Source organism: Manduca sexta, chromosome 16 (assembly GCF_014839805.1).
Source record: "Manduca sexta isolate Smith_Timp_Sample1 chromosome 16, JHU_Msex_v1.0, whole genome shotgun sequence".
NCBI classification, from domain to species: domain Eukaryota; kingdom Metazoa; phylum Arthropoda; class Insecta; order Lepidoptera; family Sphingidae; genus Manduca; species Manduca sexta.
The window spans coordinates 8,322,078-8,347,650 of NC_051130.1; the positions used below are offsets into that span (position 1 = coordinate 8,322,078).

General features: G+C 34.7%; 1 protein-coding gene across 5 annotated transcripts in view; it reads left to right on the forward strand.

The window, feature by feature from the left end:
- The window catches only part of LOC115444216 (semaphorin-1A), a 352,349-nt gene that overhangs the window by 308,812 nt on the left and 17,964 nt on the right, over positions 1-25,573 (forward strand). For all 5 annotated transcript variants that reach the window (XM_037439219.1, XM_037439220.1, XM_037439222.1 and 2 more), the window contains exons 3-4: positions 12,339-12,447; positions 20,679-20,874. In XM_037439219.1, coding sequence (XP_037295116.1) covers positions 12,339-12,447; positions 20,679-20,874 — 305 coding nt within the window. The remainder of the gene's footprint in view (positions 1-12,338; positions 12,448-20,678; positions 20,875-25,573) is intronic.

Consider the following 25,573-nt stretch of genomic DNA (forward strand, 5'->3'; position numbering starts at 1 on the left):
AGAAAATTACTTAAACCATGAGTCCCCAGAATTAACCACATTTCGTTTCTCTTAAAATAGTCACACATTACGACAGTCGCGTCACAAGCGGTCCTAATCCGAAAACTAAAGGGCAAACAAGAGAGCTCGTTCGTGGCAAAAAAGGAATTAAGGTAATCATCGCATCCATCACTCGGAGGCTGGATGTTGGAGTGTTCCCGCGGGACTTGGGACCAGCCTTGGGCACTGATTGTGACGCATTCGCTTAAGCTCCCCGATTGACGGCCAAATCGTGAGATATACTGACGTTGAATGAGTTTTGTGAAGGCGCGCTGGGAAATGTTTGTATCAATTACTTAATAAGTTGCTGATGTTATGTATGAAGTTATGGGATATCAATTTTAGTTCATATTTTTCTTTTGTGGTGAATACGTTGAGAATGAAACCGATGTTTGTGTAGTTTTTAGACGAATGAGGAAAATAAAAAAGAAATACTCGGAGAACAAATAATTCTTTTCCCTTTACCATGTAAAGTAAATGAGTTTATTTATCTTTGAAATTACAAAAATAACTGTATACATTTACCGTGTCCATTATAATAGACCTAAACTACAAAATACATAAAAGTCAACTGATGTAAAATTTTAATTAAAAAGTAATACAAAATTTCAAATTAATCCGTCATAATATGCCAATGTAAAAATGCTTTAACATTTTACAAAACCACTTTAATATTTGAAAACACGCAAATTTCCACAACGATTCATAATTTCAAAAATGCTTTCATCTGAGCACGAAACTCCGTACAATCACAAGTATAAAACATTGCTAAATTAGTATCTATTGTGCAAACAAAATGAAGGGCGAGCGCCCTGCCCTTAGAATTAGCGGGATGAGGACCCATGGAAACTCCTACTTAGCACACAAAATAACATAAGTCAATAGTATTCAATGGCAACCCTTTCAGAATGGTAATTACACCTCGTGGATTGGTTCTTCGTCCTAAAAGCTAATGGACTTTCAACATGCTTGTAAACGTATAGCAATAATTAGAAGCTATTGTTACGACTGTTATAGAATAATTTTGCTGTTTTGGAATGTTTTCGGTATTGCGTTTTGCGTAGTTACATTTTATCTGATATTGATCGAATTGGTTTGGTGGCAGCGTATATGGGCTGTGGATTGGGAGGTCCTGGGTTCTAATATAAGCGGTTTAACGCTTTGTGTGGATTTTCTAATATGATCTACACCAGAGAGGATAGCCAGTAGAAGTTTGACGTTACATAGGTGGCTAGCCATCAAAATTACGCTAAATTCTTTCTACATTGAATATTAAATATTATTTAAATAAATATTAGTATTAAAATAATGACAATAAAAAAATTTACTTTCCTTTTAATGGCATAGCTAAAACTTACAGCTTCGAAATTAGAATTAGAATATTTATTAAAACGTTAACATACATTAACTCATACATTTAGTATGTATATTTTTTGCAAAGGATGAGTTATATTTTACTGAACAAAACAAATAACTCTACAGAAATTTGGTCCAGTTTATAATTACAGGGGCGCGGCATGAAGATCGAAATTGTTTATTTATGGAACCTTGAAATCCGAAGACCAACAAACCCTTTGTTGAACACGTCGCGTACGAGTAAATAGAACATTATTATTTGGCCCATACGTTTTCCCCAGCGTTCTTTTGATTAAACAATACAAGAGTTGTGGAAGCAATTTGAGGCGGTCCCAAGAAACTTCGCACTGAGTACCTATTTGTTGTGGCCTAAACAAATAAAGTAGTTTAGGGGAAAACAGATCAGTTAACTTGTTAAGTGTGCAAGGACGCCACCTATCCGTGCCAGGATTTGTTACAAATTGTCCTGCCCGATGTTTATTTCGAACTCCATGTAGACATAAGAGCATAACGCGAGTACTCGTCGATTATCTGACTTCGAAAATCACCTTTATTTCTAACGCAAAACACTCGAAAACAACACTAACAAAGTACCGTAACCTAATTTACTAAATCTGTTTTCTGCTAGTATCCTGCGGTAGAAGCTGGATTATATTTTGCTCTTATTTGTAGTTAATACCTGCTGCGTGGATCGTCGACTTAAATTTACTAACCTTATTTCATTTTCATTAACTACATTCTTAGCTTTCTTTATAACGTCTTATTCTATTTTTCACGCGGCCTTGGTTGTGTATTAAAAATATAAATTTAGAATAGTTTGCTTTTATGAAAAGTACCAAGTGTATATTCGCAAGGAAAATAAATTACGGACGTATTTAAACGTCATATGTATCAGCTTTTAAAATCACTTTCGTGCTTCTACAGTGTTCTGTATGCACCACTTTAGGTTGATTGTAGAGATTGCCTTCGGCATTAAGTGAACAGTTACTTATATAGTGCAAAAAATAATAATATACTACTCTTAATCATATAACTTTTGGAGAAAAGGTTGTTACCAACAAGGGCATTTTTCACATCAATTTATCTGCCTTAACACAGACGGGCTTGAACGAAATTAGTGGATTTCTCACTCGCCTCGTCACGAGGGTAATCCAATAACTGATTGACGTGTTTATCGCTGAATATTTAGATCGGCTAGCGGCTGCACGGGATTGAACGTTTTGATCAAATGGCTGATATAAACCCAAACCAGATTACCTCTCTAACTATGAAGAAAGGTATTTTAGAACTTATTACATAAGGCGTTAAACACACTTCGTAGACCTTAGTCTGGAACATAAAACCATCGCTAAAATTTTATTCCAAGTAGGTTAAATCTAAGACGCAATTATAACCACATTTGATGACATTAATTATAACTACAATAAATTATATCCAGCTGTATTACAACTCCTGTTTTAAATAGCCTTTGTTGACAAGCTTCCGTTCCCGATTATCCTTTATCCTGCCGATTAAATATCGATAATTGTTGCCAGTAGCGTCGACCAATCTTTCATAGACTATAAACTGCTTTTCATATTTCGTATCATAGATTATATCTTAAATTTACAATCCTAACATTTCCAAGATGACGCGAACATTTTTCACCCTTCCCCATGACAAAGAGGTATTGTATCGAAATTCTTTAATTTTATTTTAAAGTTATGATAAATATACAGCCACTGTTGTTTCGTCACAAAAATGAAAATTTTCATTGGGGCAAATTTCCGTAGAGAGTCGTGGAGAGCAACCCTTCCCATTTACCTACACCATAAATCATGCTGACGGGGGAGCGAGACGACAATAGAGGCTCAGTGCGGTCGGCATTTTGAACACTTTGAACGCTTTTAATTAAAATGTTAAGAATTTGTATGCGGGCGGCTGGCGAACACCCAACTTAATGAGGCCCTCATTCCCGCTCTTAAATCAAGGAAAGTTAAAAATCACGAGAGGTCTTCCTTCATTGGATATGAAAGTAAGCAACGTACTTATATGGAACGGGTATCACGCAATACAGTACGTATAGGGAACGTGAAATATTTTTTATTTAAATCGAGTGAATTTTTCACTAACATTTTTTTTAGATTGGACCATTGGTGTGTTATTTTGCTTTCATTTCGGTTCGTTACATCAGCTACGTTTATTCCGGTTTGGTGCTATAAATCGCTCTGTAGTTTTAAAACCACGAATTATTTCATTAAATAATTGAACGAATACTTTAACAGTCCTTTTAGTGCATATTTATTAGCTGTACAAAGTTATTGTGTAAATTCTATTCTTTCAATTGAGCATCAATTAAAGAGTTTACTATCCTTCAACAACTAATATCATAAATATATAATGTCAGCCTATATACCTATATCCTGTCACAAAATATGAAAAGAAATCATCTTTCAAAAAACTGTAGTTAAATAATGAAATATATTAAATAAGCCGCGCAACTAAATATAGAACACCATGTATAACTATACATCGTGTCGAAAATAAATAGCATCTATATGACATCACTGATCAATAGATTGTTGAGAAAACTAAAGGAAACTTGATGGTAAAGAAAATACATAATTAAAGAAGAAAAAGTAGTTATAACTTTTGTAAACTACAATCGCTTTCGTTTCTTTTCTTTGAACATTTTTCCAAAAGGAATTTTAATGCTAACATATTTTTCTTGAACATTTTAAGCTTAGTTTATTGGCGAGCCCTAAGTTTGAAACGTGTTTTTTATGTTTTCTATAGTAATTAAGATAAGAGTTTTATATTAATCGATGCCTAAAGTAGGTATTAACTTCTTTTGCCGTTGGCATTTGACCCGTTTTTACAGAAATAGACGAGCGCATACGAACTTGACATTTTGACGCTAATGGTTTGACAGCACACACTCATGCCGGGTTCGCAGTACGGCATGATCGTGTGTCAGGACTTCTAGCACGCCATTTGTTATATTATGCTGTGGCCACACACGTCAAATGTCAACAATTAACGCATTTGTCGCATTTTTTACTCAGTGGATAATGGTGTTGGTTGTGTAATTGTTAAGTCTCTTTACTATTGTTTATAGTTAGTCTTATTACACAATTGCTTGTTGTCCCAAATAAAATAAAATTTGACTATATCGTGTGAATATAGCCACGAATTATCGTTATAATTCGACAGAAATTAGACATTTCACGTTTGATGATTGATTTGACATTCATCATATTATTTTGCTTTACCGACTTCCCAACTTGAAATTGGCATAATGTACAACAATTGTCATATAGTTTTTTAAATCACCGCTTTGATATTAACATTAGTTAGTCCACCGATATGGCCTGAGTATCACTAAGAATTGTTAATAAGCGTGTTTAATAGCGTTATAATGTATGCATTTATATCTTTCTATTCTTGCAAGCAGTCGGCTTTGTCGTTTCACAACTTGTAGACCTTATATGTAGCAAACCTTAACATTCTATGTATATCTAATACTATCTATTGCCCGCGGCGCTGCCTGCGTGAAGAAGGTTTTCCGGGATAAAAATTAGGCTATAGCACACAGGAGGAATGAGCTTCCTATTAGTGAAAAATCCCAGCTCAAGCTCTTCAGATTTATACATTAGTATAGATTCTCTCTCTGTAGTCGGTCCCTCATGACTGAGGATCGTGGTCATCACTGGATGTATGTACTGTATGTAGTATAGATTAATGTATACCAAAAGCCTTATACTAAAATCACCTCCCACCCGCAGACTAAATAGCAATCGCTGTACAATCACTAAAAATTCTACCATGATGATTCACCGCTGTAAGTCGCATTGCGGCCAGACACTCTATACATAGCTATTTATATTCAAGCGAGTGATAGAGACTGATAAGAGTCTCGTTGGAAAATCGTGGCTGTTTTAGGGTGCATTCAAATTAGCTAGAAACGACCTTTAAATCCACATAAATGAGAAACTAAACTGCAACTTCTGTGCGAGTGCAACGCTTTATCAGGCGATTGTTCGGGTAACACCCGCCATTAATATTATTATACTTAACATATTAAACGTCATTAACTCATTGCTAATACTTTTGAAGTTAGGGTTACAAAACGTTCCCTTGTTGGACACGCAGTGCCATGAATAGAGAGATGGAAAAGTCTTACAAAAGCCGTAACCAATTTTTCAGACAATCCACAACCACAGCCATTCTTCCAGGCGTGTAAGACTGGGAAGATGATTTAAGTTAAATAAAACTCCTTCACCATCATAATCCACAAACTTTTTCACTGCTAACACCTGCTCTTTCATACAATGCTTCTCTACCGGGCTTTAGTCGCTTCTACATACGACAGACTGTATTTACTATGTTTTCCCATTAATTGGTACTATATTAATTCGACCATTCCAAATTCAAAACACGTTTCAAACCGTCGCGAATTGAACAATAAGTACGATTCGCGCGGAAACGTCATGCATTCGATGAAATAAACGATGAATGTTGTTCAGAAACAATTGCAATAAATCTCGTACACGTGAAGCGCAATTTCTCAGTCGGAGGCCGGTGGCGCGTCGGAACTTTTGCAATATTGACGGGATATAGGGGCGTCGCCCGCCGCGCCGCGTCCTCGCGTCAGATAAAAACACTTAGGCGGCAAACACACGTGGCGGGCATCATACTCCATATTAGTTAGGATTTTTATTAAGTTAGGATTGCATTGAAATTGGTTATTGTCTAATTAAATATGCAATTTCGAAAAGGGCACATCTCATAAATATAATATCTAGGTCTATATCGAGAAATATAGTAACAAATAACAACAAAACTTCTGTAATTTTTATAGCTAATTGAATCCAAATTCTAACCCAAAAACATATATATTTTTATTAAACTACCTTAGAAAATTTCCATTTCTTGAACTTTTACATTTATAGACATGTGCCCTTTTCGTAATTGCATAATTAATTATTTCAGAATATAAGTAATGAGTTTTAAGGATGATTATGAAACATATCTTTTGCATTTGACAAAATACACCGTCGGTGACGCACGCCGCATTGCATTCTCGGGCCAAATAAAAACGCTTAGGCGATAACCACAAGTGGCTGGTAACCTTTACTGTATAAAATCTTTAACATTATTTATGTTTGAGCTAATATTTAGAAACAATTTGAGATCATTTTAATCGGCTACTTTCGATATTTAATGGCGTAGGTAGGTGAATTCAGTATGTAATAAATGTTTTCTATAATATAAAGATAATGCTCTATTACGCACACATTTTGTCTACTAAATCTATAATAAATAAAAATAAGCTAAAGGCACTTAAACAAGCCCATAATTCACAAAGAATACAATAACAGATACTAGAAATAATTTTAGAAAAGTCAGAAGTGCGTCCCTTGCAGTTTGAACCAGCGGACATTCGTTTCGGCAGTCCGTTCCTCATCCTACTAGGCTATAGCTCCTTTTTACCAGACCATACAGCATCTAAAACTATACTCCGCTTTGTAAATGCGCCCTAAGTACCCACTGAGCTTATATCAAGCAATCCACGCGAGCGCTTATTTGACAGTCAAATGGTGATGACAAACATGGAAAACTTGCTGAGACTCGATTTAAATTCCTGTATAAACGAGTCCTTATAAACACACCACAATATGAATAATATTCATGGACGCCATCTTGTAATATCAAGGTAACTGTATCTCTCTAGAGATGTTATAATGTCTAAAATTATCATGATTAATTATTTTCTAAGGAATAAAGAGATGTAAACAATGTTTTAAAGATTTATTATTCTAAACACTGGCCAGTTCCGTAAGATAAGTAAAACAAAAACTATATTAACGTAAAATCAAGAATCCGATTGCTGAAAACATTTTGTAAGCTATTTACAAATATGTTACAGAAATTCTAAAAAGTTTATATACTTGTCTAAACTCGCTATTTCCACTCATTCTTTATTCAAAATTGCAATACCAGAGACCCAAGAAATGCCAAACCTCCTTGCAACAGACAAAGGGTTGCCCAGTGTAAATAGCTTCACGTTTGTAATATTTATAGGTGTGGAAACACTCAGGTGCGGGTGTAGTGCAACTCAATATGGCACATGCACTTGCCCTATTGATATTGTTCTAAACGGAACTCATAAACTTTTCCAATATACCAACTGTGCCGAACGTATGCAAACGAATTGAAACTGACGCTCCATACGGTACAGATTTGATTGTCTTAACGCGTTCGATAAAACCATGGAATAGAACAATGAAATTGTATTTAATTTTTTTTATTGTCTAAGTAGGCAAACTAGCAAGCGGTCTTGATGTAAGAAATGCCGTGGGGACAGCCAACCAATTGCCTATAAGGAGTGTTTGATTGTTGTTATTAAATATTACTCTATAATATAATATACATAACTCTTCAACAAACACTTCTCACGGTAGGCGGTGGCTTGGGTAGAGAGATAGAAATTTCTAAAACGATAACTTTCAAGTTCTTAGTAGTCATGATTTATGAATGAAAAATAAATAGATGATATATTACAATAATTATATTAAAATTAAAAAAAAATCGGAGTCTTGTTTAAAATAAAAACAAACTTTATCAACTCTATGCAAAACTCTATATGTAGTTCACATTTTGGTCAGCAACATAAGCCACTGTCAAACTGTGCTGTCTCATTTTGGGAAACATTCAATACCGTCCGATCAAAACAAACGCACCAATCTTGTAGTTTTTTGCTGATTACAAATAGAAACATTGTTTCGAGGGGAGCTTGGCGAGATAAAGTCACTTGTCAGGTTATCTATAATTTATTCTAGCGACGACATCGACATCCCTTGTCTCCCCCTGTTTTCTTTGTCTGTTTTACTGCAGCTAGTTAGAACGCATTTTATGGACCCCCGCTATTCCCCCATGTCTCAGCACCACCTATCCTTTGTTAGTCGGATTCACGGAAAAAGATAAATTCCGCACTATTCAATTATGTATACGATGTTTCTTATAATTTTTTGTGACGGTTATGGATTTCGTGAACTTTGTTCTTTCATCGTCTTTTTCATTCAAATGCATTTATGAAGCATTTTATCAATATAAAACCTCGTCGCTGTGATTTAACTCAATACAAGCATTTATTCCATATGATATTGAATGCGTATGGTGACGTCCTCGAAAAACAGTCAATCGAATTAAAGCAATAATATTATTTAATATGTAAATCTCGCTTTAAAAGCGCCACCATGTTTGACGTTTTCATTTCGATTCGATCATTGGCCGTGTGCGCGTCATGTTTATTGATGAGTCGACTCTGATTGGTGGGCTGGACGTTTACCTTCTATAAAATTTAATTTATATCTACCGAACACACACCGACCGAATTCAAAGCGAATAAAGAAAGCCAGACAAAAGGAAAAGATTAATTTATATCGTCAAGAATAAAAGTCTAAAAATAAATAATCAGTGCGGAGACAAGAAAATAATTGTAAGTCCGCACCATCAATCAACTTGCGTCTCGGGATTAGACAGAAGAACACAAAAACATGGGCGACTGACCCAACAATAGATGCCTCTGACGATCCGTCGCACACAGCCCAAGATGGCGGCCGCCTTTTGGCGGGAACCACTGAAGCGAATAATTGACAAAGGATACAGTCTTTGTGCCTTAGGCCAGTTGCTTGTCCGCCGAAATGCTCGCAATATACCGAAATATGTACACAGCCATGGAAAATAAATGATATAAGATATTACAAAGCCGCACCGTAAAAAGTACACGTTTACTTTATTAATTAATGTAAGATAAGCATTTTTAATCTGTATATTGGACGAACGTATGAGAGAAAATGTATGTTGTTTTATTAAATAAGGATAATATTTATTAAATACTAGCCTTTGGATACGACTCCGACCGCGTGTAAAAAATCTTCGGATAAAAAATAACTTATAGCACTAGGGAGTAATCTAGTTTCCTATAATTAAAACAAAATCAAAATCGGTTAAGTCATTTCTGAGATTAGCGCGTTCAAACAAACTTGTTAGTTTTTGAAGTGTTCTTCAGCTTTATATAATAGCATGGAAGTGGCATATATAGAAATAAATTACAAATTCATGGTGAGAATAGACCTTCCTTTCACCCACCTTTATCAGACACCAATTTCGGGGTTACTACGATACTTTTCACGCGTGTTGCAGAAACGATTTGTCTTAGTTTTTACGACCGGCCGGCTATCTTACGTCAACCCCCTATTGGGGACCCAATCTCAGGCAAATCGTATTAAAAAAACTACACAAAGAGCAGTAAGACTTAGAAACAGAACCCAAGTCTTCACAGACTGTATATGATACTACACCAATGCAGAAATAGTATTAGCAACGATATATAAGTTTACTAATAACACTCGTATTTACTAACAAAAAGATCCATACATAACAAACTCTATAAACGGATGGTCTATCGTCCCTTAACTTCAATAGCACTAACAAACCAAATTACGTATTTGTTTACATTCATACTTGATTGCATCATGTCACTTCGTTAGTTCACAAAAATGGTTAGAACATAAAATATGGGTAGGGTCTTACCCACAAATTGGCTACCCTTTGTAAATTATAGGCATTACCCTTGTTCCAATAAGCAGCCCTTAACTATTGACAATAAAGAAATGCATTCTGAAACAAAATGCAGAATAGATGTGTGTTGATGGCACCTAAGTCCGCCATTTTGAAATAGTTGAATTGTGTTTCTTATTTTGCTAGATGTATTTTGTTTTGAATGGGGAGTTTGTGTGGATCTGTTGAATGGTCATTTTGATTTTGATATGGTATTTTGTTTTATATATAAAATAGTAAATTATCAATAACATAAAGATTTCAATAAAAAAAATTTAGTTGGTTGCTATATCGATGTTTACAAAGAAGATTATAACAAACCTTTGCCCTTAAACTTCAATCTTAGCATTCGATGTTTGCCCATATTAGTGGTAAAATCGAATAATCCTTTAACTGCTAGATAAAGACATTTAACTGTAAAATTTCAATAAAAATCTCATAAAAATGGATTCACAGATCGATAAGCATAGGTACGTCCACAATATGTTGGCATGAAAACAAAGAACAACCATTAAAACTTTATGAAATTGCCATTTAAAGAGTCTATTGTAATATCAATAAAATTCAAGTTACAAATCCAAAATGCGCGGGCGTAAAGTTTGTCTGTTAAATCTCAAAAACATTATGTAAGTCACACCGGCTATTCTGCTTTATAATTGGCAAAGTTTATGTCATTTAATTTCTTTATGAAATTTTCGTGCCAAATATCTTAATTAAGGGTTGAGACAGTTTTGCAATAACGTAGACAGTACGCAGGTACGCGCGGCAAGTTTAATGAATGGCTACAAGTTGTAACAATTCATTATTAAACTGTATGCATACGTAATGACAGTTTTGTTTTAGTTGGTAAAACAATGTCGAAGTTGCGCCAATGTCTTAGGCGCAATGCGTTTGGTTGCGCTTGGTAAATTAACTTTGGTAATTCACTAATTTGTGACGATATATTTAATAGTAGTGTCATAATAAAACTCTCAATTTATAAATACTTACGGGTAAAGACATTTATTTTCTGAAAAGATTACAATAATCACTTATAGAGAAAATACAATATTAGACAAAAACATATTCTAAACCCAATTAGCGTAGTTAATACTTCATTGACTAATGCCACTTATGTTCATTTAAACCAATTAAGTAGACACGCTGTAACAGGTAGTAACGTATGTTTCCATAAAAAAAAATCCCAATAAAACATTGATATTTTATTACCAGGATTTATTTCACTTAAAGTTTTCAAACAAAAAATATAGAACAATAAATTTAGTAATTTTACTTCTAAATATTCAATTTTATTTTTTTCATATTTATAATGTAGTATACATTACACCCGAACTACTTTTGTATAAGATATTTTACGGTGAAATCAAACGCTGTAACTCCATAATGGATTAAGATGGTATCTCGGGCAACGTCACGTCACGCTGTACTCCCCTGTAAGCTTACCGGTTAATCCTTCTTACTCTACTGAATTTAGCAGGAAAAAGTAAAATAGGAGCCTTTACCCTAGTTTTATATATCGTTTTTTTATTCACAAAATGTTGTTTTCACAGTGTAACGGATATATGCCTTTACATAGATACTTTGAATCCGTAAGTAGAAAGGGAGCATTAAATTTTACCTTAGTTTTAAAAGCAGTAAAATTTGGTTTGGTAAGAAAAACTAACATTTGCGACCGAAATTGTTCTAAAAAGTCCGACTTGAATTAAACAATCTCTAGTGGTTTACGCATGAAACTATCAATACGCAAAAATAAAAGGCATAAGCGACTCATTCAGTGACCAAACCACACAAAGCGACGACAAACAACCGCGCCCGTCCGCAGAATAAACGTTGCGGCAATACCGACTCATTCCAACTAACTTCACCTGAAATCTAACTTCAAGTGCGATTAAAACCACCAACAAACATTCACCTAACAACCATGAGCCGAGTTGCCACCGTTAAATGAACTGCCCGTGCCTAAGCGCCAAGAACAAAAGGATGTGAGGAAACTGTGTGGCGAGGGTCTCGTTAAACTGGTTATGTGTTGGCCAGCGTTCTATAAGATCTGAGTGGCCAACAAGTCGGTTTACAGCAGAAAACTTTATTATTCGGTGGCTTTTTGTTGCATGTTTATTGACTTGTTAGCAAGGTGTGGTAGTTGTTTTAATACAGCATAAAATATATCCGGACAACCGAGATGTATGAGTTAATTTCAAGGCCTTTTTTAGTAAAGGTTTAGGAATTTGTAAGTAGTGGGGATATTTGTAAGGCAGAATAGTGCTATCAGACATAATCCAACATCTCTCATCTATATTATATTAAAGATAGAATGTTTAAATTGTAATTTTTTGTTGCAGAAATGTCGTCTACAACCTTAGCCTGACAGACTTAACAGAACAGCGTCGGCTTGTATGGTACTCGCCAGAGAACGACGTCAAAATGTGCGTTGTCAAAGGAAAAGATGAGGTACGTATTTTTAATTACCAAATCAATATCGAAATAGACATACAAATCGCAATCGCAACTAGAGTTGATGCTAGTGCTACGGTCTAGTCGAAACCAGTGCTACGGCCTACGTCGTAGCATTGCTACGCGAACCAGTTATAAAAATCGACGCTTGAAAGGCAATTATATCTAAGCGACAAATGTACCGAAAATTAATTATATAAATATTTGGAATCGCCAATTTTTTCTGCGTGATTTAATCTAGGCTTTATATTAATAGCTCTAAACAATTGTATCACCATTAGGCTATATTTTTATACTTTAAAAGATTAACTATTATGAATTTTATTATTAAAAAAAGAAAATTTAAATCGCTCTACTCAAAAATTTATTGAATGTCGCTTAGATATGATTACCTTTCATGTAAAATAAATTGATTTGATTTGACGAAATTTGCTATGAAATGCATAAAATTGTCGCTCTCTATTTTAAATGGCTATTCAATACATACTCGTATGTAATAAATAAATAATTTACACGATCGTTATCCCAATAAGCGACGCCATCTTGCGGCGAATAATTGAATTTTAAACAAGCAGCTCGTGTATGAAACAAGGTCGTATTCTAAACGTCTTCGTACCGAATACCGGCAAATTAAAAAGCAAATCGGGCGGAAACTCCCCGGAGTTGTATGGCTAAGACGATCCCGGTATAATCTTATTTTAGTTCGAGTTAATGAGCGACCTAATTCTGCTGCGGATGTATGTCAAAGTTCAAGAATTTACAGACTTACCCGTTCATGAACTATGTGGACCTCGGATTTACTCATCAAATGATTGAATCGTAGATACTAAAGTAGGTGTCCATTAAGATTGTATGGCGTAGAGCAATGTAAAATCTATGATTCTATTAATTGTCCGACAAACGGGATTTAGGGTTTCCAACTTTTTTCTTTGCCGCACCATCAAGCTTTGGAATTGTTGCTCGGGCACGTGTTCCCTGCTTCCTATAATATTGGGTCTTTCCGTCGTAGCGTAAATAAGTACCTTAGTAGGCCGGCACGATCGGTTGCGATTCAACAATTTATTTGGACGGCATCGCGCGTACCATCAGGTGCTGTGCAATGAATTTGCCCTGCCAAGAATAAAAAAAAAATTAAAATTCATGGCGGCCAATCGCCTCTAAACTGAATAAAGTAAATCAATAACCACTTAAACAATAAAAACATGCTCACTAATTAAAACAATAAAGATTAGTACTATTCGAGTAAAACTGGCTGTAAACGCAAAGGAAGTCTATTAATTATCTCACAATTAAAAGGAAACAGCAGCTATAACCATAATCTTTCAAGCCGTTAAAGAAAACGCTCACATTTCACTCGTGCAAACATTGTTTAGTTTTACGATCTAGGTTATATTTCTTAGGTAAATCATTAAAACACTACCCTTTTATGATTTAGCATTAATAAAACAATGGTTAATGAAGATTTATTACTAGTAACCAATAGGGTAGTTTCCTAAGTTTCATTTGGTTTATTATTTTATTTGTCACAGAAAATAATACGAAAAATAAATTCTTCTGTGAAATCAGCATTAAAATTGGTTGAAAAATAAACCAGTTATTCATATTTGAAATATATTTTGAGCAAAATTGGGGGCATGGTGGATCGCGCTATCCTTTTCTCACTCATGGTCGGTGGCACTGGGTGACGTCACATTTCACTATTACTGTAATTTGATTCCGATAGATTTTGGATGACAATTTTAATAAATATATTTTTAAAAAAGTCAATTACTTTATTAACCTTCTTATAAGAAGAAACTGAAGTCAGTTCCATCCATCGACCGGGAGTTTGTCTATCAAACATACAAAGAAACTTATATAACAAAACGCTTAAAACAATATCTCTACTGAACACGTGTTCCAGGAGGAATAACATCCGGATATTTTCTCTAACATTCAAAACATTTCATCATTCAATTCAAACCACACAAGCACAAAATAGAGCATTAAAAACAAAATCTTAGTACCTAAACTGAATGACTAGGAAACTCCGCGTAACCCCTCGTGAGAACTGGCTGTATTTATCTACGCTACGGTAAACTTTTCGAGCGTTGCAAAATATGCATTCGTTCCGTTTCAAATAGCATAATGACTTTCGATTAATGTAAGTACGGTCATTTGGCAAGCCGAAGCCAGCTCTAATAAGTGTCCGCTTGCACTCTGGAGATAGTGTTACGAAGAGCTGCAACGGAAATGAGGAGTTTGATAATTACTTTATTTTCTTTTTTTATGTTTAATGCGAAAGTAATGCTTGCAGTGCAGTATCATTTGACGTAAACGACGCTTCGTTACTGAGACGAATACTTACTACTGAGGTACTTGGATTCTCCGCTAATTAATACTTCAACTTTATTCTCCTATCTAGAGTTCTCTGGAAGTGGCTTTTATTCATTGCGATTTAACCCTAATGATTAAAACGACCAGTTCAGGTTCAATGGGATTTGATTCTCTATTGTTTTTCTACATTGTCATTCAGATTTTGCTTTGATTTTTTGTTATTTTATTTGACAAATTATATTTTCTACGTCACATGTATATAATGAAGATATTTGGTAAATCATTAACAATATGATCAACTACTACCAGTTCATTATTTGAAGGGTTAGAGTTAGATTATATGTGAGTTCTAGCCCTTTAAAGTCCATTAACTATAAAAATATACCGAAAAATCCTCGCTTTTTAAACATTATAGATTATTTAATCATTGACCCAAACTATGCATAGCAATATATACTTTAATCATATGCAAATACATACCTATTAGTGTAAAACCTCAGTGGCAGTATAACTAGCAGGCCACTGGTGCACGTTAATTAAGGCGTGCTTTAAAAATATATGTAAAGCGGAATTGGGTCATTCGTTACCCGAATAGTTCCGACGTACGGCTTGTGTAACAATATATTAAAATTTTATAATTTTTTAAACTTCGTGAACGAATTTGGCAATTTTACTCCAAGTACGTAATGACCTGTTCGTTCAGTTTTTATTGCTTATGGACAGTAATTAATCACAATTATATTCATGATATAACGAAATGATAACACAAGAAAAATTACATTCCCCAAACCTTATCCCCGATGCATAAAAACTATTACTATTCTTTTTTATTTATTTCTTATTCAGCATAACATTGCAAACAAGCATGAACTTGAGTAATATAAAGAAAATAATCTAGCGCTTACAGTAATTATAAACATGCATAACATTTATAGAAGCATTCATTTTATTTAACAGACTACCTGAAGTTAATAAAAAAAGCAATAACAAATAAGATACAACAGCGATGCAGATGCTACAATGCAATATTAGATAAAATAATCACAATGAATTCATGTAAAGTACAACAGAACATCCGTGGCAATAATATTCTTACGATTTAAAAATATGATTAAAAATAAAGCATCTGTTACAATCTAAATTTGATCTAAATATCGTATATACAAAGCTCTAGGTGCATTACCGTGGCACGCTCCTCGCCAATTGCCCGCTGAGATCTTCCGAAATTCACGCTTCGGTTCGATTCGATCGGATGCCGGCCGAATGCTTACCGCAACGTATATTCGTAGAGAAAGCTAAAGACCTCTTGAAACTAATAGCCGTCACGTCGCCTTCAATCTTAAGATTATGGTTGTATTTCACTGTGGAATCTTCTGGAATACTGTTTGGAAACGTTTAAATATGATGTGTATTAAACAGCGAATACTATTTCAACCGATTTATCGAATATTGAACACATACTCACACACCTTTTATCCCCGAAGAGGTAGGCAGAGATGCAACTTTCTGCCCTGTGTATTTCGTCCCATGATGTGATAAACAGCGAACGGACCGCCATATCTTACTGTTTCTGATTAAAAAACCCATAATCACTTTGCCTGACCCAGAGGCCAAACCCAAGACCTTAACATTATTGTACGCCACTGAGGTAGTCATGAAATTTCGAAGAATGAATTTGGACATCCATATTGTTTATATTTTGTGACTCTCTTCTTGCCGATGTACGACACGTCCAAAACACAAAATGTCCGCCTGAAAGTTAAAAAACTTATCAATGGTAAGAAAGATTGTAGAAGGTTCCCTTTGCGTCAGTGGCACGCTCCTCGCATCTGATTGCGCGTCGGTCTCCGCTCGTGGGACGTTCGGAAATTCATGCTTCAATTGCACATCGGACGGCCGACTCCAACACAAAGGACTACAGAAAGGTCACTGCATTATTTTAGAATTTACGCTTAAGAAAAACTTTATGCATTTGTTCTTAAAGTTTTGACAGCATCGCAACCTGTGTATGTCCGCCCGTGATGTTATGAGGACGAACTTATCGCCGTACGTACGTACTAATTCCAATCTTAAATAACTTAGGTCTTATACTATTCACTACATCTTAAAAAAATGAAGCTGTAAATTTCCTATAATATGAAAACGACTTTTCGGACTCTGTAATGTAAGTTGAATAAAAATCGCAGTGGTCCAGAGATTTTGTAAATATCGTTTTATCAAATCAATAAAGGTAGACGTGTCACAAGAAATGTAATTGTTAGCTACCATGAGACCGTTCCAAAGAAACCAAGTCGGATTTCCTTAAGCCAAAATTACTCCAATCAGAGCTTGGCCTCTGCTCTGGTGAGATTTGTTTGAGTCTAAAACAAAGATATACGACAGCATGCAAGCAAGAGCCTTTAAACTTTACAATACTAGAAGTTAACAATATGCTGGTCAGTTATTTTACAACTGTGATACACACGTGATTAATGTTTCATCACACGTGCCGGCCATCGTTCTCAAACAACGATAAACCTTTGTTACCTCCAGAAATAAATATACCGCTATCGATAAATCTTCACTACACTCGTATACGCAATTCCGCTCTAAGCGTACTTTTCTAAATTTCGAGCGAGTCTTCTTTTCTAGTTTGTTTGTTACGCCATTTTACTTCGCACTAAGCAGCGGCCGACGTGCAGCGACTGCAAGTGGCTCCTAAACAGATTTGTTGGATTTCAATCGTCTTAAAAGAATTCCACTGTTTTCCTTACGAACCCGGTTTTCATATCTGGTGGTGCGTGAAACTCTTCGGCTTGAACCTTTCAAGTGATTGTGTTTTTGATTGTGTAAATATAGCTAAAAATTCAAATAATATTTTTTGTAGTTTTTCAATTCTGGATATGATGATCTAGTTAAGGGTTGGGTAACAAAATCATTGTACTTACATGGTATTTGCACGAACACGTGTTTATTTAAGAATTTTATTACGATGTTTCGTATTGTCCGTTTTATGATATAAAATCTTAAATGTGTTCAAATGTAAAGATATTTTACCAAAAACAAATGAAACCTTTAACCTTCTACAAATATTTTTAAAAATCATCATACACAGGACATAGACCAAAAATAACCCGAAACAATTTGCAAACACAATCAGGCACTATTGTCGAGATTAACACGGTGGCGATACAGGCCATATAGAACGTTTTGGTCGGTCGCCTAATACCCTGAATGAGAAAGTGGCTGATCGAGTGCTGCAGGCAGGACCAATCGAAATACGAACCGTTACAAAGCTTCTAACATTTGGAAATGTAATGGATGCGGGGTTTACCATGCTCTGTACTTTATCAACGTTTAAGACTAGCTTTTAGGACTTTATTGTTTCAGTTTATACTAAAACAATAATAATCTAAGTAATCATTTTTATGTTTAGAAATTTAAATATAATTAAAGTATGATTCCGTGATTTCCAGTCTCGAATTCGTTGCATTATGTAATTCCAATCACACATATTATGAATTAATTACAAATATACCAATAAAAATCTTCAACTCAATGGAATTTTAGGGTCATCACAAATCTATTAAACAAATGCTTCAATAAACATTAAATGGTCCAACAGTACGATGCTGTTGATTACATTTAGTATAGTAGACAACCCTAAAAGGAATTGTGGCGTGCGTCCACGGCTCGGTTTGCGTAACAGTCGCAGCTGCTCGAGTGCGAACGTCGATTCAGTATCGAACTCATCCAGTAATTCCGACAGGGTTTTGTATTCCCACATTCAGACCGGACACTTAATAGATTTTTTATACGACATGGAATAGGTGTGAATAACCCACTTGTTCAGTGCAAGCATGTACATTTTCTACGCGTCAGCACTTTACATGCGTCGCGCGACCAATACACGATCAATAAATCAGTTCGCATTAAATCATCAAAACACACGGACTCGTTAATCAATTACTTATCACTTATCATAATCAATAAAAGTTATATGAAACATAATTACATATCAATCAAATTCTAAGTGTATGGAAACATACTGTACATGTAACGTGCTAAATAGATCATTTATGAGACTTATTTATATCTGCAATCATGAACTCTAATGATAATAGAAATAAGAGACAAATTTCAATATGCAATTAATTGGACTTTAATGATGAAAGCAAATAATGCGAACAAATCGGTCTGGTAATGTTAACTAAGGCATATATTTAACAGTGAACATCCTGATAAAAAAAAGCGGGAATAGCCTAGTTGATAGTGGGACGGACTGCCGAGACGAATATCCGCAGGTTCAAAACCCACGGGTTCGCATCTCTTACTTCACTCAAGTTAAGTGTATGCTTTATGGATTATCGCTTGTTTTAAGGGTAAAGAGAAAGATCATAAGGAAACCGCATACCTAAGAAATGTACAAAAATGTTGAAGATATATTTAGTCTGCCAATCCACACTACGCCAGCATAATGGACTAAGGCCTAATCCCTCTCAGTAGTAGAGGAGGCCCGTGCCCAGCAGTGGGACAGTATATAATACAGGGCTGATATTACTATTATATCCTGATAATAATAATCCTATGATAAAACGAATAACAACTCATGAGGTCTCTATGGCAGAGAACAGTTGATAATATCCATCTTCGGTACATTATCCAATTATCCAAAGCTAGCCACTGACAAAAAAAAATATTTTACTTTCGATGACTAAAATGCAGATAATAAAAACGCATACCTATATTCAACCATCAAATAAACATATTAAAGTCCAAAATGATTTGCTTACCGTATTTTGGTTGAACAGGACAGTAGAGCAGGTGACAGTGCGTAGTGCCATCACTCGCCCAAATCCCATCTCCGAATAGGATTACACGACCGACATCTGGAGGTTCATGGAAATGCAAATGCAATCATATTACTGGCCGAATATCTGTCTACCTGCCCTTGTGGATTAATTTTGGAATTTACGTATTATTTTGAATATTTACGTACAAATTTTATTAGATTTACGTTTAGAATATGACTTGTTTTAAAATTATTAGTTGTAGTTCTTTTTGTTTCTAAAATCATAAATAGGTTATCACTATGACAATGTAAAAGATATTAATATTGCTCTGCATAATTATTAGTATGTTATATGAAGTTGGAATATTAAGGGTAACTTTAAAAAATACAACTATTATATTAAACTGTCACGATTTAAAGTCGCTTCAAGATGCTAAAGCAGAACATCTTGTCATAACTAGCAATTTTATAGCGCAGATAGAATTGATTGCGCTTTCATACATGAACAAATCCATACCACTAGTTCAAGTGAGTTCAAATTACCCAAATAATAAAACGAATGAGAATGTTTCCACAAAGACATGCAAATGCACAAATAAAACTACAAACGTTCCCCCAAATAAGTTTGTTAATAGTTAATTAAAAAGTTTTGTAAAGGATAAACTTATTTAAAAATTTAAATAAAAGTTTTAAGCAAATAACGGTTTCATTTTATTACATAAAGCAATAAAAGGTACATGTTTAGTTAAATTTGATTCAGTAAAAATATTAACGTATCGAGTTTTATCTTGTTTTCAGTATATTTTATATTGAATAGACATTCAACACTCACGCATTTTATTCTCGGAGGGTTAGGCAGAGGCGCAACTGGTGCATCCTCCCTCCGCTGTGTGTATTCCGTCTCACGATGTGATAGGGCGCGAGCCTAACCACATATCGGGCAGAAATACAGACTCCCAGCTGAATCTGAATAAAAAAACCCAATATCACTTTGCCCGAAGTTCGAACCCAAGCCATTCACTCGGCAATTATACCATAGCACAAGTCCGTAACCGAGAGAGCTAGGCAGAGTTAAGTTATGCGAAGAATACTCACATCCATGTATATTATAACATTTTAAATTGCAATTTTTCTTTTCCAGGAGAGTTGTCAGAACTATATCCGAGTGCTGGTATCTCTTGCTCCTGGAAGGTTACTGGTCTGCGGGACGAACAGCTTCAAGCCCTTCTGCAGGGAGTACAGCGTCCAACGAGACTCATACCACATGGAGAAGGAGAAGTCCGGCCAGGCAGTGTGCCCTTACGACCCGGAACATAATTCTACAGCTGTATATGCTGGTAAGTGACATTATCCAGATATATATTTAGATAATTAATGGTAAATTATCATTATTTAAATAATGATAAATAATACACCGGTTTATACACGAGTCCAGAATTTTTTCAAAGCATACATTATAGTTTTATTTTATTGTATAACTAGCTTTTGCTCGCGGCTTCATCCGTGTGAAGGAGTTTTCCAGGATAAAAATCTCGCTATATATTTTCCTGGAATAAAAAGTATAAAAAGCCTATGACCTTCCTATGGTCTAAAACAATCTCCATACCAAATTTCATAAAAATTCATTCAGTAGATTTTGAGAAAATCGATAACATACAGCCACACAAAAAAGGAGACTTTGTTTTATAATATGTATAGATGTTTTCAAACCATATTTTTTTTTAATGATTCCTTTTATAAACTTAATTATAGTAGAACAAAAGTCGAGTGAATTATAAAAATCGCAGATCACTTTACATTATCAATAAATCCAAATATTAGAGACGTTTCTCGGTATTTAAGTTCTTGAACGAACAACTTACACGATACCAATATAGTTGCAAAATGAAACCATAATACTGACTTAGGCAACCGACATTGTCTTTTCACTTCACGTAATAGGAAAACAATCCATTACTGCAGTGTCAGACAACAAATCGTAAGTGGATTAATGGGTGTAATCCAATTATTAGTTAATGCGTGCGTTACGTGGAGGCAAAGATTACCTACGGTGCAACGACCTCCCTAACAGGATCCGAAAATGGACTTGCTATCACTTACTATGTTTAGTGATGTATAGTCCGATATTATGCTACTTGAAAATATTTTGACTGTTTTATATTTGACTAGCTGACCCGACAGACGTAGTCCTGTCTTAATTATGTATGCACGCACGCATTCTGTCGATCGCTGACAGTTATTTCAAACCACTGACAGTTATGTAAAATTAATATTGTCGTTAAGTTTTCTTAAATTTTCTAATTTTCCGCGCAATTTTTAGAGTTAATATTGATGGAATGTAAATAATGTATAACATTTTACAGGTTCAAATAAATTATTTAATTTCATTTCATGTTTATAAATAACGAAATAAATTTCATTATATTAATTTCTTAACAGATTTTTTTTTATATAAATGATTTAAAAATGTTAGCATATTATAACATAATCCAATTACTGCTTAAACCTTACCTAAACATTTTCAAAATTGATCCCAAAAAAATCCAAAACGATGACACAGTAATGTACGTTTATGTACCCGACATATCCAAACCCTTTCGGGCGGGTCGCATGTGCGTCGGGTCCACGGCGTTTCCCATTGTCAGGAAATTAGGAAGAGGAAAATCTTTTTCATATCGATTGGGCCCACTTTCACAGTCTACTGGCGTACAATGGAGACTCATTGTTGCATTGAAAAGAACCCGTCTGAATACGCTCTGACATGACTATTACACCTTGTATCGGTATGTGTCCGAGCCTTGTTGGATTAAAAAGGTATTGTTAGTATGATAAAACCATTTGATACTGATAAAATAATAAATTATTGTACATAAACGGAATTACTTTTTATTAGGAAACTAGTTGACCCGACAGTCGTAGTCCCGTCTTAACTATGAATTTGCAACGCGCATTCTGTCAATCGTTGAAATTGACTTTTCTTAAATTTCCTAACGTTCCGCTCAACTTCCTTAATTTTTTCTTTCATAAGATCCTTCTCCTGACAAAAACAAACATAACAAAAAAAATTAGTGTAATCGGTCCAGCCATTCACGCGTGATGGCGTAACCAAGGGAAATAGGGAATCATTTTTATATATATAGATTACACGAGGTGAAGCGTGAAGGAAGACAAAGCGTATAGTTTTTTGTTTTTAGAAGAAACGTATGCAGTTACAATTAATGACATTAACAAAGAGGTTGCGTTCATATTTCTTCAGATACGCTTGTATTTTTTACGTGATTCCCATAAATTATTAGATTTTCTTTTATCAGTTGTTTTTGCAAGTACAAATATACAAAGCAATGTTATAATTCTTATTATCGACTGATATTGATAAAGGCTTGTATCGGAGAATGCACGAAAAAATACAGAAAAGATGGTCGTGTACAAATATCAACCACATAAAGAAGAAAGAAAGAAAGAAAGAAAGATTTCTTTCTTTCTTTCTAGTATAATTTATATACTGTAATTTTTTATTACAAAAATATTGTCATTTTTTTCTGAGAAACTAAGCTGTTATCTAAATGAAATTCTAAATATCAATATGTTATTATAATTAATTTCCATATGTAAGCATCGAATCCAAAATTTACATCAAACAAATTTTTATAACATCACAACGCCTAAACACCCAGACCCTTCCGATCGCCGGGCTAATTCAATTATTCATAACTTAAGACGCTTTCTTTATTCAAAAATCATTAATTTAAATCTCATGTTCGCTAGTCATCAGTCTTCTCTGTAATACTCATTGAAAATTTCTTTTTCCCCTCCTAAGCTATGACAGTGGAACCATCAATAACAGTCTGCTGTCCCTTTGTGCAATTTTCTTTGCATTACCGCATCCCTGGCTTCACACGCATTTGTCACGCATACCAACTATACGAACTATTCGTTAACTAATGGACTCTTGAGTACGCCATGTTAGTGTTTACTACTTGTGTTCAATTAATACGATACTTTGTAAGCTGTTAGTTATTTATTAAAAGAAAATTCTTTGCATTATTTTTTTTTTATTTCAATACTTCAATATCGTAAAAGTTATTGTAATCTGTCGATATGATACATAATATATCATACATAACATCACGCATTTTATCCCCGAAGGGGTATGCAGAGGCGCAACTAGGGCACCCACTTTTCGCCAAGTATGTTCCGTCCCATGATGTGATAGGGGGCGAGCCTATCGCCATATCGGGCACAAATTCCAGACTCCGGGCTGATACTGAGTAGAAAAACCCAAATATCACTTCGCCCGACCCGGGATTCGAACCCAGGACCTCAGAGCGCTATTGTACCGGACGTGCAATACAACTACGCCACCGAGGCAGTCAATAATATATCAGTATCTATTATTATTCGCAGTTTTATAACGACCTAAGAAATGTATTTATAAAATCCTACTAATATTATAAATGCGAAAGTTTGTGAAGATGGATGTATGTATGTTTGTTTCTCTTTCACATAAAATCGACTGAACGTATTTGGATGAAATTTTACAGTAATTTTGCTTATATATTAGAATAACACATAGACTACAATTTATAATGATTTTGTGTAATTTGGTCATAATATACTACTTTTTCCGACTTACTTGATATGTATAATATACATATCAAACTCCTTACGCGAAGCCGCGAGCCAAAGATAGCGATTTATATCTTTAAGAACAAAGTTTTGGCACATAATTATTATAATTTCACCGTCACCTTTAGCTGTAAACCTTCATTCCATCTATATTGTCTATCCGTTATTTTAATTCCGTAATATATCAAGCCACTAAATCAGATACGATAAGAGCTATAACTATTCCGCAGGGAGCTATTCTCCACTGCATACAGTATATAGTGCAAAAACATTCAACCATATTTCACCTCACATACACCATTTACATGGCACCGCCACGGTTAGTTATCTCCTATTGATCTGGTCCAATTAAGTGCAGCGACGCCCTGGGGACCGGCCGGCTGGTCTTAGCTGCATGTATTGCGAACTGACACTGTAGAATTGGTTACACAATTTACTTCAGGGGTGTACTTAATTTGTTTTTAGCGAAACGAATGTTAATTGCAGGAATGGACACGTCTTATTTCTGTTAAATGGGTATTGGGAAATAATTATTACTTTTTCTATTTGCTGTTACATAGCATGCGTGGCTTCACCCGCCTGAAAAGCCTTTCTTGCTATAAAGTCACTAAAAACTAAAGCATAAAACGCTTTCTATCTAAAATCTAATGAAACAATTATTCTCCTTGGAAGCAGTTTATTGGGATGAAAGGACATGGTCTACCTGTATGCCAAATTACATTCAAATGTGTTCAGTCATTTCTGCGTTTACTTCCAACAAACATTTTCGCGAACTTTCAGATTTATGAGACGCAAATGTCTGCTTTTTATAAGTCAATATTTTATGTACCTAATGTTGGTATTACATGGACAATCATAGCTTCCGTCACAAGAACCAGTTTCTCGTCTCGTCATTTAAAATCCATTAACACAACAATGTAATTTAATTTATCATTTAAGATTGATTTAAGATTTTGAATATTATTTCAATGATGACAATGTTTATAATAGTTTGACAGTCAAAAATTATCTGCGCTGCGCTCCGCCATATATGCGCCGGCTTGTACATAATAAAACGAGCGTACACAGATTAGTAGTCTGTTCCATATTTTCTATATTTGGAGCCAAATGCTAATCGCACCGATGCTCTGTGCAGTGTCGGCTAATCTTAGCTTTACTGATGCTGCATTACGTTAAGTGCTGGGTATATATGTGATAAGTGGCCCACTTCCGATCGATACTAATTTTGTAATTGACGTTGGGGACTTTTGGAGTAGTTTGTGGGATTATAATAAAAATATAGGTAATATTTTTTTTGTTAAGTGTTTAATAAAAAAAATATCGCTATTGAGGTATACGAAACACAAATCTAGAAACTAATACACCAATTTTGATTTTTTATTTCACTAATAGGAAACTACATTACTCCTT